The 15,614-nt window shown below is 43.7% G+C and overlaps 1 protein-coding gene across 1 annotated transcript in view; it reads right to left on the minus strand.

Moving 5' to 3' along the window:
• camk1db (calcium/calmodulin-dependent protein kinase 1Db) overlaps positions 1–15,288 on the minus strand; it is a 23,515-nt gene extending 8,227 nt beyond the window's left edge. The window contains exons 1-3 of the mRNA XM_086209376.1: positions 14,734–15,288; positions 1,790–1,921; positions 672–746 (exon numbers count right to left, since the gene is read on the minus strand). Of these exons, the coding sequence (XP_086065502.1) occupies positions 672–746; positions 1,790–1,921; positions 14,734–14,819 (293 nt within the window). The 5' untranslated portion in view covers positions 14,820–15,288. The remainder of the gene's footprint in view (positions 1–671; positions 747–1,789; positions 1,922–14,733) is intronic.
• Positions 15,289–15,614: the final 326 nt, after the last annotated feature.

Below are 15,614 nucleotides of genomic sequence, written 5' to 3' on the forward strand. Positions count from 1 at the left end.
AACTGATCAATAATTGATATTTCAATGTTTTAGTCTAATAATTGTTTTTGTTTTAATTCTAAAAATTCTTACCATGGACTTGCCTTTTGCGTTTAAGAGTAAAGTTTTAAGTTAAAAGTCTATGCTGAGCTGCTGAGCTCCTCTGTTCAGTCTCGCTCTGTGTGCAGGACAAATGATAGCGTCGGTCAATTATTGTAACGTGACAAAAACAATTGTCTAAATATTCCTCAACGGGTTTTGTGCTGATAGTTGACACAGTATATTTTTCATATGTAAAATTATTCCATTTTTAGTCTAAATTTGAGGGCTTCAGTCGACCAAGAATTTCTTTGGTTGATTGCAGCCCTAATATTTTCTCTAAATCTTTTGAAACCCACTTTAGGAATTCCACTGCTTTGCTTATTTCACATTAGGCTCGTTGCTTTTCACATGGACTGACAGTGAGGCTCAGAAAGAGTGCTGCTACTACCTAAAGTCATTCTTGGAAGCATCAGGCTTAAAAAAAAAAAAAAAAATCAACATCCATTTGATGGCAAAAAAAAAAAAATGCCTCAAGGACATTACAGACGTTTATTCAAGTGAGTAACAAAACCCATTATCAAAGTGAGCAGCCAAATAGGAGGCAAAGAGCTGAACTAAACACAAACAACATGGTGGGCTGATGTACTTACAGCTGCATTATGAGGTACAGGTGGTTCGAGCTCTCGTAAATGTCCTCCAGAGCCACAATATTCTCGTGCTTTATCCTGCAGAGAAAGAAAAGAAGATTCACTTTGCTTGCTGTCAGCCTCTTTTCATTTCAACACAGGCTGCTAATGAGGTGAAATTAGCCTTTTTAATTCAAATGATGACCTGACAACTACAAATGTTTTTTCTTTCATTCTGGAAAAGCTTGCTTTAACAGTGTGTGTGTGTGTGTGTGTGTGTGTGTGTGTGTGTGTGTGTGTGTGTGTGTGTGTGTGTGTGTGTGTGTGTGTGTGTGTGTTTGGCATGATGGTGGTGGTGGTGGGGGGGTAGTTAGAAGATTGTTATCAATGAGTCATTAAGTGGTGACCCCCATCACCTCAGTAAAATAAAACAGGATGAATCAAGATGCTAGGAGTCTGTGTCTAGGCAACCAAGCAGCAAGGTTTCAGTCGAAGGAGATGTGCTGATGACAGTGTATGTTCACAAGGGCAGGTGGCTGAAAAGGAAAAGGCGGGGGAGGGAAAAGAGGAGGCGGGGAGTGTCTCAGAAGGGCTAAACAACCTTCATAACTTCCTTCCACAGTCAAGAATAAAAGAAGAAAAATGAGATCACGGTTTAAAGGGCTGTGATGGTCAGACAGATGTAGGGAAGTGCGAGCGTTCAGAGGTCGGAGATGAGAAATCAAAACAAAAAGAAGGAAACGACAGCAACCGTAACCAGGCAACAACACCCAACAACTGGTGTGCTCACGTCAAGAGTGACCGATAACTGAGCTTCTCTGGGAATCTCCCATCAGGCCCTGGAGGGGGATGAGTGTCACCTGGTGTCAATGCAATGCTATCATACCCTGTGTGGGTGTGTGCTGAAGACCCAAAATAGGGAAATGGAGGCTACATAGCAAGCGACAAGGAAGTCACTTAAGCTTGACAATGCTTAAATTAACTTCTCCGAGAGAAAGAGGACACGCACACCTGCACATGCGCACACACACACACATGCATGTGCACATGCACACGCATACACACCTCCCAGAGGATGATGCAAGGTGTTGACCCTTTTAAAATCCCACAATCCCCCCACGGCTCAGTCATGCGCTACCTACTTCCTAAGCACAGCGATTTCATTTTCGATGCTCGTCTCCTTCCCCTTCAGTGCTTTTTTCGGAATGCACTTGATTGCGACCATCTTGCCAGTGGCCTTCTCCCGAGCCATCACCACCTCAGAGAACGCTCCCCTGCAAGCGAAAAAAAGAAGAGAAGAGGACCATGTTAGTCCGCTTTATATGCACTCAGGCAATATTGACACAGAAAACCTGCCGTCAGCCAGGAGACAGAGGGCACTCAGAAGGCAGACAGTCCAGAGTACACAAACAACATATTGTGAATATTTACTGAGAACTGGCAAAGTCCCCGACGAGGTCCAACAGCCTTCTGTGTTGGTTTACTGTTGGTGCTCGAGTGCGGCCAAAAGCACAGCAAACACTTTTAAAACCTTTACAAAAAACATTTAGGATGGCAGATAGCTTGTCTTCCCTGGCCATCTGTCACCATACACCAAAAACAAATAGAGAATTAAGGGAATATTAGCTCAAGCATTCTGTATCTGTTGCTAAGATACCACATTCAGTGCACTTTAATACATCTTGCTGAGCAGGCGGCGTCATTGTTTTTCCTCCCAACTTTTCAGTACACACCTTCACAATAATGTTTCCCCGCGTGCAACCTCAGCGGGGCTGGTTATGAAGATATTACACGCAACAAAGGGGATTTGAAACTCTGTGGGTCGCGTTCCCTGAACCAGGTCAACTCGCTCTAATGAACACTTGAATCAGTCCACGGCATCAGGAACAACCCTCACACAGTCAACCTGTAACACTGAACACCCACTGAGAGGCATTCCACGTCTACTGAGGGAAACGATGGCATTCTTCAAACTGGGCCCTGATTCCCCCTCTCACTCTCTCTCATGTATTTTGGGATGATAGACAATTTATCAGAAAAGTATGGATTCATGGATTATTTCATAAAAAACTCCAGTGAGTTCACACTTCATCCCACTCCTTAACTCCCAGTAGCCAGCACACATAACACACCACATTCACTCTTTATCTGTAGCCAGCAGTGTTTGTTTACTGTAGTTGCGCCTGTTGGGGCCTGTCTTTGTTTGTTTGTCAAATCTGTGTAAGTACTTGCAGAGCTTAAAGGAAACACACACACACACACACACACACTTGGCCAATGAAGTAGATTCTCAGGCATATGATGTAAAAAGAAAGCTCTTTGATCAGCTGATGAGCTGACAGCTTTGAGGAAGCAGTGAGATATTTTAAGGGTTTTGAAGAGAGGCTATGCTGCTCCACTCCATCGGCATGTAGTTTTTAAATATATTTATCCACTACTCTGGTTTTACGTTCTTCCCCTTTTCCCAGCGTCCTGTGTGTCGGCACGGCCCACTGAATAGTTTCTACAGAACCGGGCTGTCACTGACAGCTTATAGGTCCGTATTTTCCGTTGTATCTCCATGCACTGGTTTCACTGACGCTTGTGCAGCAGCAGCAGTGGCGCTGTCATGCCATCGTCCAGTGGTGGAAGGTTTGGAGAGTGATGAGATATTTGTTTAAGCAACTGTTAGGTTGTTTTTTTTTGTTTGCTTGTTTGGCTTTTTTTTTGTTTGCTTGTTTGGCTTGTACATGAGGCTCAGTTGCTAAAACATGTGGCTTGTTGGAAGCTCATACAAAGCAAAGCTGACATGGAGAAACATACCAAAAATGTATTCACCATCTTTGAAAAACCAAAAGCGGCTAACATCAAAGGTTCCATTATGTTCTCATAGTGTAATCAGTTACTCCCAACAGGCTCTAAACTCTGCGCTGCTCACTGCAATAAGTCCCACCGAGGCCATCAAATCCACGCTAATCCCTCATTCCATCAAACCACGGGGGGGGGGGGGGGGGTGCTCAGACCCGCAGCATATAAACACAGACTGTGCACAAAGGCACTACCTGCTCACAAAGCCAAGCCCCAGGTGTGATGAGGTGGAACACACAACGAACTAACGGAACTGAGGGGGCTCGGAGCACACGCCCCTGTGACTTTGACCTCATTCTGACACATGATATGGGACCAGATGTAAATTCAAGGGCTTGTATCAGTGAGGGAGTTCTTGCTGGCCTCAGCGTCGCCTGTCGCAGCACTATCTTCCTGCAGCAGCTGTTGCCGTGAGGACAATGAGCATCATTTCTATTCAGCTCATGCATGCAACTGATTTCCACAGCTGCACGGCCATTAGCAGAAGTACAAAACCCCTCACTCAGCCAGTCGTGCCACTCTCTTGCACTCTTATTGAGTGCATGCTTTCTGCAGCACGAGACACAATGATGAAAACCACAGGAACTGACTGAGGGCGGTTATAGCACCATCTCTGTCCGCCCTACTCACCACTTTGACATGCAGCAACATCACTTCCTGTGAATGACAACATGACAGGAACCCTGCGACTTCCCTCGTCAATGTATGAAGCATGACAAAATTGTGCTGCCGGCTCATTTCATTCTATTATTCTATTGGTGATTCAAGACAGAGTGTGATCTCCGCTGGAGACACGAGCGCTGACGAACACCCACTTACACGATGGATGCACACGCACACGCACATCCGCAACAATCACACATACTGTTGTGGGTCTGCCTGCTTCATCGCCGGAATGATCCTACGGGTGATCTGCAGAAGTATTAAATGACGAGAGACCCCTGCGTGTGATTGGACCCTTGATTTGAAGCTCATTTCAGTCTCTTACCCAAATGAAAGGGTGTCTGGCTGCAACATGTCTCTGACCCCATGTCACCGGCTGCTCACTGACTCACTTGGCTGAATAACAATAGTTGAATTTTAAGTTCTTCCCTGAGATCCCTCTCGAAGGCTCTCAGATGACAGTATGAGCTATGCGTGTGTGTATGTGTGTGTGTGAGAGACACTCACACAACACACTGTGTACAGGATATTCAAGCCAAGCTGGCTGACGAATGTGAAATGTGGGCTGCTCTCAGTGCAGAAGCACCAGCTGATGTTACAGATGCAAAGTGAGTCCCTTTATCAAATAATCACACAGAAAATGTTCTCGGGCTGCGACCTCGGCTGGTCACCCTCTGCCATTACGAAAATGCAGGGAATTCAAGAGAGAGGAAGTTTTTCTCTTCTTTTTTTTTGATGGAGGGGGTGGGGACCACGGGGACTGGCTCATTGACATTCAAAGGAGGTGCATTTATTGTGGTGCTGCTGAGTAATAAGACTGAATCATCTTGCGGTGAGATGCAATATGGCAGCCTGTTATGTAACATACGGGAGGGGAAAGTCAGGACTTTATGATCCCGAAAGTACCCGCTGAGCTCACCGTGCACATGCTAGCCAGGGATACGACGTGCTAACCAACGCGTGTGAAGGAACTGTTTGGGAAGCAGCTGTAATAGGAAAAATTGCTAAAATCGATAGGCTAAATATCAAAAGTTTTTAGTATAGCTTTTATGTTGTATCATTTTATTAATAAGGGGCAGCATGGCTCGGAGGTAGCGTGGCTGCCTAGCAACCAAAGGGTCACTTCCAGGCACCAGCCACCCCCACCCCTCTGCAACCTTTAACTGAAATAATGAATAAAATGCCCATCCATCCATTTTCTATACTGCTTATCTGTTATTATTATTATTATTATTATTATTATTATTATTATTATTATTATCTATTTAAGACCCCTAAACATTTTAATGGGGACAATTTAGGTTTTTTATTCCTCTACTAAACTCTTTTATCATGTCTTTTTTATTTTCTGCTGTATTTCTGTTCTCACGTTTGTTCTTTTTACTTTCTTAAAAATGCATTAAACCATTTTCACAGTGACTGTTTTAGCTTTGTCTTATTCACTCAGTGTGTTGGCTCTTTGATATTTTTTAGTCATTTCATTCATAACACCCTTCTTTTTTCCCCCAATCATTCCTCAAGCACTTTAAATTGTACTCGGTGCAGTGTGAGCGGTGCTACATGAATCAAGTTTTGATTAAGAATGACATTTATTCTCGCACCATCCTGATGAAACTTTCGATTCGTTTGAAAAGTTTATCCACATTTTAGCAAAACCGCAAATCTGGGAATTAAAGATATTTACGTAAATGGTGTTTTTACACTAAACAGACATCACGCCAGCATCTGCTCAGCTACTCTCGCAGAGTTTTAATATCAGTTGGACAAATTCAGAGAAAAGGACATTTCCCTGGCTTATCTGTTTATTGCATGTGTCATTACCAGTGAAAGACAGAGGGGCTTTCCTCTTCTGTATTTCTATTCCCAGATCACCTTTCTAAGAATGATGTAACATGCCTTAACAAAAGGAAATGAAGGCAGACGTTTACAAAAAAAAAAAAGGTATCCTTGCTTAAAAGTGGTGATTCCACAATGATGAACACAAAATTGTACATCCTGCCCTGGATGTATGACAGTGATGGGAATATTATGAAAAAAGAAAGGAAAACGTAAAAGCAAATATTTGACTAACAGATTATTTTTACAAGTTGAGTAATTGTGAAACAGCTTCAAAGCTGAAGCAGTAAAGTTGAAACTAATTTCAATTATGCAGACTGGAAGGAGGTCAACATGCAAGAAGCACGTCACCAAGTAGACGCCTCTGAAGGGGGGCTGAAAAATACTGAACTAACGGACTGAGTAAGAATAGCTGGCGCCTTTTTAGAAGCTCTTACGTGTGGATTTGCTGCTATTCTTTGCCCAAAAAAGTAAAATAGATTCTAAATAATAATAAATGAAGTTTTCAAGTGCTGGACAAACAAAATCATCAATCTGAATTAGAAGTTAACACATTCTGATTAATTCTTTATGATTTGCCGACATGCATAAACTTGATAATCAATCAATGTACAGAGAACCGAATCAGGAAATACGTGACAAGACCTCGTAAGACATCCTCGAACTGGAAACACAGAGGATTTTGACGTGTAATGACGTTCAGTGGATATTAAAAAGTCAACATTCTTAGAGATTAATCATCATCAGACTTCACACATGGCAGCCAACCAAGTTCAAGTCAAAAAGAGGAATACAAACCCGACCCAGCAAACAATGGTTCCGACAGTGTGTTCACACCTCAACCAGGACGTTGTCAAAGCAGTTGTGTTTGCTACCATAGCCAAGGAGGCGACATGACATCACCGGTGTGCATCTGTCTGATAGCACGACACCTAAAAAAAAATAACTGATGGATTTTGATCAAATTTGGTGGGTAGATATGTGAGCTATGATTTCAAGAAACACTAGGTACGGCTGCAGGCCCATCATGGGAGGGTGTGGCCACATCTATTTAACCCGCTTTGGGATTTTTTCAAAACTTATTCTGAAAAATATAGTATAATATAAGAGCACGTATGTCCCTCAGGACAAGAGGAGGCAGGGAATGAAACGAGAAAAGAGGAAAGGGTAAGTGTGCAGGACATGACAGCGAGAGAGGAGGAGGAGAGGTGCGGCCCTGCTCCTGAAACTCCACTTGCTCGCCTCAACAATAGAACATGAAGGACCATTCAGTGTTTGTACTCTCAAGAAGGGGTACCACTGTGTTTCCATTTATCTTAAATTTATTTCACACCACAGCAAAAAGGTAATTTCATCAATGCATTTGTGGTTCCAATCTGTTGTGCCGACTCCAGTACTCTCTCATCCAAGGTAGCATCGATCTGTGTTGCTGCGGAGTTCAATAAACCCTGATAATAAGGCTTGAATGAAATCCAGCAGCTCTCGGTTCTATTAACCAACAACACACCGGACCCGAGGCCGCTTCCCGTGAATGTGCACTTCATGTTCACCAGTCTGGTGATAAAAGAGAGTGACGGTCTGTTTACAAGCTGATGGCACCACTCATACACAGGTAAAACCAAAGAATGGACCCTCCAGGGAAATGTTTGACATGAAGCCACTTGGCAGCCAGTCAGAGAGCCTGAATCAGTTTAATAAGGGTCATCACTGCCTGCTGTGTCCTGATACAGCCCTGGATGGTTCACTTGTCAGGATGAGAGAGGTATGAATACTAATGGAAACTATTATGCCCTCAACATACAACACATTACAGGACTGTGATGAGTTATTTGACTGCATCAACAGCTGCCGTGATAAAGTACATCCTCCCACAGTGAAGAAGGAGGACGACGGCGGTGGGAAGTAGGTGGTGTCCTCTTCAGAGGCAGCAACAAAGGACCTCTATCGTCCTAGTTGCCTAGCTGCCATTTCCACCGCATTCAGGCTGCTTTCAAGGACCCAACTAATACTCTTCATACAAAGTGTATGATCAAGACTTTCACTCATCCGAGTCACGGTACATTGAGTGGTTGAGTCACTGAGCAACAGAGCTAGATCTCTGGATGTTGACGCCTTTTACCCAAACATGCTAGTGATGAGTCAGAGACATTTAACCCGACAACACAGCCAGTTCTCCCAACCAGCACCAGGCTGTCCTGGTCATTGCTCCACCTACTCGACTGCTCTGGGGGGGGGGCGACAGCATGCTTCACACATGCCCTCATCTGGCTTCCCACCTGTAGACGTGTCCAAATGTGTCCGTACAAACCCCCGACCGAGCCAGAGACCACAAAGGAAATCTAAGTGTACCCTGTAGATGATAACCTGCAGTATTACATGTTGGTACTATTTTCATATTCTCATATTGTTAAACCCCAACAAAACACGCAGAGCTATGATGTGTGAGAGCTTGGACAAAGTGCTTTGGATGGTAATCATGAACAAACAGGAACTGCCTGTTAACAAATGAAAAAACTCGCGTGTCTGCATCGGATCTTCATAATGGATTCAAACAGCCATGCCATCATGTGTCTGAGGTTTTCAACAATGACAATGCATTTGTTTTAAGAGGGTTTGGGATTTTTAAAAAGGTTTTTTTTTCTTAAATGTATGATATAATTTTAGATCTGTATCAACCACCTCCATATGTAAATGGCTGCACTTTCATCTCCTCCAACGCAGTTTGAAACCTCCCCAAGACAGCAAACCAAAAAGACTCAAGAACAACATGATCTGAAAGACCCTGAAGGTGTAAATGTCTTGGACTCCCCAATCTGAAGCCTCTGAAACGCCTTTATCAATCTACCAGTTTCTCTTGATTCAAACTGGCTAGATGAGTTTCAGTACGAAAAGGGGAATGTAGCAGACACTTGAATGCATCATCACCAGGGTCAGTCTGAAAGCTGCTGCAGATCATTCATCAATATCAAAAGGGTCGATTTCATCTTTGTGGACGAGAATGTGCAAAAAAGAACAGTTAAAATTGGATTTTAGGAGGCTACAAAAGGACAGGGATGAGTCAGCTGCAGCTAAGCAGCTTGGACCTTCAGTGGAACCAAAGGGAGAACAACTTTAGCACTCTAATCTCAGAAAATGGGATTCTGCAAAAACATGACAAAGCACTCAGAGAGGATTCAACTGAAAAGCAGCGGGTTTTTTTGTCACCTTTTAGTCACTGGATTAAAATACTGTAGCTTAATTTAGTGCTGCGTGACTCGGTTAAAAGGTCATACTGCAAATACAAAAAAAAAACAAAACATTGCAATTTGTGATGTAATAAATGAACGGTACTGTGACTCAACTTCCTGTAGCAACGCTCAGAAATTACTTCGAATTTTTAAGATGTATATTTCTCAACTGAAAAACAAACTTACGGTGGCACAGAAAAAAAAATACAAAAGCAAATATTTGAGCAGTACTGTTTTCAAAATGACAATGTTTTACTAAACAGAAAATATCTTTACAGAAAATTGCATTTGTGCATCATTTGTGCATTGGTGTTAAAAACATACCCTGTTTTTGTTTGCTGATGTGTAACAGTGCAGGCTGATGCCGCAGTTCGATTAATCGTGCAGCACTGGATCAAATGTGCCCTCTTGGGATTATTTACAAGCAGGAAGTAGAAACTGACTCCTGTCAAGGCCACAAGTGATCCAGATCATCTGACCCAGCTGCAGACAGCATTTCATCCTTTTTCAGTTCCTCGTTTTAATTTTCAAGCCCACCACTTTCTCCTTTTGTTTCAGGCGAGAGAAAAAGCCTCTAAAAGCCATTAAACACCACATGCAGATACACTTTAACAGGCAAGAGACAGAGTTAGCGACTAGCAGGGGAACATGGCGGATCATTGAGCAGCCACAGCGCCGAGTAATAACCTCAGGAGATGGTGGAGACGAAAAGCTGAGCTCAAAACAGGGGGAATCTGAAACCTAGATTCCTCAGATGAACAAAAACAGGACTCCATATGAATGCTAATGATGCTTTATGTATGCCAAAGGTGCCACTAGGCAGAATTTTGCCAACAGGTTTGGCATATCAACTTGCAAGGTGCTAAATGTTGGTGCAAGGAAGCGTGACGAAGAAATGTACAGCCTCAGACACTTCTGGGTTGAAAAATATACTTGTCAGCTTTCAGGCAAATCTTTAGAGGAACCACCTTATAAAAAAAAAAAAAAAACCTCTCTCTGAAATTCTCTGCTACCGTTTCTAAGAGCAAGTCGGTCATAAAATAATTCCACTGGCTGCATCTGTGGGTTTGCAGAACTTGCCACCTGGGATCTCCGAAGGTGCATGTGGTCAGGTTACTTAATTTGCTTCCACAGAGCGTCAGCAGCTTAAAGCTCTGAAATTAGCTGCAAGGCAAGTGGTCAGGTAGGAGGACTGGCTTCAGTGGCTAAGATCTCATTAGCTAACAACAGCTGCTGCAGGGAAACACTGGAAAGAAGTGTGGCCAGAGAATTACTGACACTGCTGCAGGCTTCCGGCGACCAAACTCAATATCCAATCAGTCATGAAGTTCGCACGAAGACCGGCCTCCAGCTGCTGCTCAAATCAAACCATTCCCCTTTGCAGGATGTCCCCTAGCAATAGGCACTTCATTTTTAATTTCAAATGTCCTCGTGTTTTTAGAAAAAACACATTTTAAAGTTTAAGTATGACAAGTTGTAATCAGTCATTTTAAAAGACAAATCTGAACAAATCTTGGACATATGTAACTTTGTATATAATGTTCTTCTCTTTCTTTGATATATCTTAATTGCTGTTTCTTTCTTTCTTGGAACTGAGCTGTGGTCACACACAAATTCCCCCGTTGTGGGATCAATAAAGTTCTATCAATCTATCTGATGAAGCCTGAACTTGAGCTTCATATAAATCTGTCAGTTTATTGCAGTTTAATTTACAAAAAAAACACCACAAAAAAAAAAGCGAGTTCACACAGCAGGTTGTCTGCACCAGCTGATAATCAGGAAAGAGCCTGATTTTCTTTAAAACCAATCAGAGGTTTCTGGACCTACAGCAGCGATACGGTTGGTTTGGCTGTTGTTGATAAAGGAAATAAAGCAGGTAAAGTGAAGCTGCGTCATGGATGCTTCGCTCCTGGAAGGATGAACAGCCATGTGTCGTTCAGATTGCCAGTGCAAATCAGATTTTTGGCTTACACAGATTGATTTTACACAGTCGGAACAGCCCAAAAAAACACCTCATATGAAACCTGATTTGATCAAAATCATATTTGGAGATTGAAATCTGACTCCAATCAGAATTCTACAGATGGGCATCAAGTCCTCCTTTGCATCCCTCACGTGTTTCACCATGGAAACTGGTCACCTTAACTTTGGATCCTGCAGATGGGTTAATATAACAGAGGCATTCGTGTGTGATGCAATCCATTCTGCTACCACAGGACCCCAGGCTCCACTTCCCAGAACTTCTGTGTTGACATCTATCACGTAAGACTTACTTCCCCTTTCCTAGCTGTGTCTGAGCGAGGTTTTTTTGATCCTGACTAAATGGTTGGTGGAGGAGAACAAGTAGAATTATACGTGAATGCAAGTGACCGTAGATTCTCCCGAGGGAGAGGCGAAGCTAGCTGTTAGCAACTGCATTCTAGCATGTATACAGCTGCTGAGGGCTGGGCACAACTATCCATACGTTGGTTCGGGTGAATGACCAGAGGTGCAGCCTCATACAACTGCACTAAGTTGCAAGCAAGTAAAAACAAAGATCAGCTGAAGAAGGTGTTAGTTCCAAGAGCTTTGAGCAACTGCTTTGTCCTTGATGTATTTATCTACAGCAGTTCTACTGTAGTCCCACACAGGCCATTTAGGATGGGACTGATGTTGTTCGGCGTGAGGGCGGGAAACAGTATCAGTATGGTCACCTGAGGCCACCATGCTGTGTTTACCTGGGCAAGGCTCAACAGGGACAGTAATGAGATCAATCTTAAGCATGAAGGATGTCACCGAAGAATTAAAGGTCTCGTGTTCAAACATGTTTGGCTGTCATTGGTCCCCCTGTTGTTGTCAAAATCAGTGCTTTCGCTTCAAAACCTGGGGCGGCGTTGTTCTTTTCAACGCATTCGAAAGAACCAGCTTCTTGTATTTTTCCTGCGTTGTGTCAGCAGAGGCAGCTGCTACACAGCTGAACTACAAAATATGTTTATCATAAAAATAAAAGTAGAATGGCCCCTCTCAGTGTACAATATTTTGAAGAAAAAAAAAGATTTTAATGTTTAACTGTGCCACCCAACACATCACGCCATCACCAGGGAAACAGACTGAGGGCTCACACTGATGGTGAGTTGCTCTCTAATTTTCCTCTGTTTTTTAGTGTAGTTCAGCCAACAAAAGCGGACTATTTTACTTTTAGACCTCAACATTCCATTACTAGAAAATCCTTTAATAAGGGTTTGCTAACATTTCCCATCCAGCGCAATACATTGTGCTAATGTAACCAGCAGTTAGCTGGTCTCTGTGCAACAAAACGGCTTAAGGAGTGACTGCTACTGGTAAATCATGGCCCACTTTGTAAGAGCGGATGAGGATGATTACTTCTGGATATATCAAGACCTTGGCCCTAAGCCATTTGACATTGAAAATATGGAAACACATCCTGCCCACCACCCCCATGCATTGTGCTAAGCTAACTAGCTGGTCTCTGACAATCTCAGCTTTCCAGTGCACTGACACAGAAGAGGAGGGTATCTGTCCTCTGGTCTGACTCAGTGAGGATGACAAATAATTGTATTTGCCCAAAATTTGCTGTGTTCCTTTAAGGTTTTACATTATGTACCTTCAAATTGTAATTAGGACAAAGTGCAATTCTCTCTGGGGTGATAATATAATGTATTGTGCTGAGTCTTTCATGCTTGTTTTGCTTCTAATGTGTCTCGACACCGAAAAGGCGTCAATTCAACACGAGGACATTCCATTTGAAGCAGAGAATTTGACTAACTTTGCACCTCCGATGACTGATGAGTGGGTTTTATTTGGTGTTAGAAGGCCACAGAGGGATGATCCTGAGGAGGAAACATGACAAGGAACCTGCAGTTGAAAGGTGCAGGAGGGAGATAATCTTCCTGTGGCAACAATCCTTCCTTCTTGTCCGTTAATAATCCTCAGGCAAAGCTGCAGGGCCTATTGTGAACCCCGCTGTGCTGCTCAACAAGGAGCTCCCTGATTAAGACACGCAGCAACTAGTAAATGAGACTTAGTTCAAGTCAATCTGGATGAGTGCACACAGCCTCTATTATAAAACATAAGGCTGCACAGTCAGATGTGCTTCAGGTCGTGGGCGAAGGATGTGTCAACCTGGCCATTGAGCGGACAGTAAATCGTGATGATTCACTGGTGTTATTCAGAGACTTCACGGATAAACGACAGCCTTGGGGAAATCAGAAGTGCCTCCAGGTAGGAACCTTTGAAGGTTTCAGTACCACAGCTGGAGAGTTGAGCGCTTCGCGGCTCATCAACATGTAGGAAAAATTTTGTCAAGCTTCTCCTCAGTAAAAAAAAACAAAAAAACAACAACAACCAAAATTAAAACAAATAAACAAACATACAAAAAAACAGGTCACACCAAGCAGCTTAGTGTGACACAAAATGAGACGATTAAGACGGCCGAGCGGGTGCAGATTGCACAAACTTCAGTTCCTACAACAGCAAAGCACAACACGTCGGTTCTACCAGCTACAACATCGGAGAGCAGAAGCCTTTTTTTAAATTCTAATCTAGATTCATGGCAGTTTCTGAGGCTAAATAGAGAAAACCAGAATATTTCCACAGGGAGACTCCTTCCTTCCTTCCTTCCTTGAGACCACCCCCCTCCCCACACGCACACACACGCACGCACACACACAATCCACAATATCATAAACAATATATTGGAGCGCAGGGACATAGTGAGGCAGGACAATGAGAAATATTACGTGTGTGAAAGCTCTTAGCTCAGCAATCCATCACAAGAGAAGCTGCTTTCTGTCACACCAGCGTGGCCTAACCTTGACCGTGCTGCTTTAGGGAGCTTTTCTTTTCTCTTTTGCTTTCTTTCTCTTAAGGGAAGCCTTTAGGGGGATTTTTTTTTCTTTTTTTGCAGCATAACTTATTCAGAGAAGAAATGAAGTCAGGGCCAAAAATAAACTCTGGAATTTGCACTTTGGTCCAAAAAAATATCATGAACATAAAGTACATCAACCACACGAACATGACGGTCAGAGCAGAGATGACTTCATGAACATCTTTTATTTTCCCGGTTAATGTCAGGTCTGGAAGGGTGGCTGTGGTGGAGCACATAAAAGTCATCCCAGATGATTTAATTCGGGAGGGCCTGAGCTGATTATCATCATTTGTGCAAAGAGAAGCCCAGCTGTCTTTGTCAAAGGTATGCTGCATTAAATCAATGGCTGCCGGCACCCGTCTATTTGTATTCGTGGAGGAAGAATAAAAACCTGCCGCAGTAGTTTCTGAATGATTTGAGGAGGAGCATCAGACGTGCATGACTTCACTCAAGAAGGATTCTTTATTGCACAATTAACTGACGAGCAGCAACTTGACGAAGGCCACGTTTCTATCCGTCAGCATCGAGCAGTTAAAACAAATATTCAACAGCTGTCAACCGGATTTCCCCTCAATTGCTTTCTTATCTGACGTGTGTGAGTACAACTTTCTTTGTGCCTGCAAGGCTGCGTTATCGTGATACTCACGTTCCAAGGACTTCCTTGAAGTCAAATATTTTCTTGATGTCATCCACATGCTTTTTCCAAGACCCATCGCCGTTTTCTTTCGCCATGTCGCGCCGGGGTAGAGGTGGTGGTGGTGGTGGTGGTGGTGGGGAGAACAAATCTCCAGGAAAAGTAGTAGACTTGTGTGTCCCTCCAAGACGAGAGCCTCACGTCCTCAGCCCATGCACGCAGCCAGGCGAGCCCAGAGAGGAGAGGTAGGTATGTCCGACCCCGGGAGGTTATTAGACTAATCTCTCTGACGAAGCGGATCCCGAGCCTGAGCCTCCCCACGGTTCAGATCTCTGTGACGGGGAAGACGGGTTCTCCCCTCCTCCTCCTCCTCCTCCTCCCCCTCTCCGGGCGGCGTTCATACGGTGAGGTAAGGTCGGGGTACTTGCAGGAGGATGACACTTGGCGGTCGCATCCGAGCAGCGAGTCACACCGCCCGCCCCGCGGTTGTTATAGCAATAGGAGGAGTGGGAGGTTGCTGCTCCCGCCTGCCTGTCGATCTGACATCCACAATCAGCCGGTTAAGAGTTCGCATTGCACCAAAACCACCGTCCCGGTGGAAAGTCCGACCACTAATAGGGCCCCTACCTGTGCTGTCACTGAAACAGTCGGTCTTTTTTTCTCTCCTCACCAGATGTTCACATGGTGAAATTGAAACAAGCAGGGGCGTAGCTGTGAGCTGTGGGGCCCCAGGCACAGCGGGTGGCCCCTTCACTTTCCTCCATTTTTTACATGCAGTTTTTTTTTTCATGTGCTAAAATGCCTCCAAATTTTGTATAAAACGTGGAGGAATACTCATACACTTGCACCAACAGCAGCATATTGGTGACGGTGTTATGATTACAGTACATCAC

Source organism: Aulostomus chinensis, chromosome 7 (genome assembly GCF_037954235.1).
Source record: "Aulostomus chinensis isolate RoL2024-O1b breed Wild chromosome 7, RoL_Achi_v1.0, whole genome shotgun sequence".
NCBI classification, from domain to species: domain Eukaryota; kingdom Metazoa; phylum Chordata; class Actinopteri; order Syngnathiformes; family Aulostomidae; genus Aulostomus; species Aulostomus chinensis.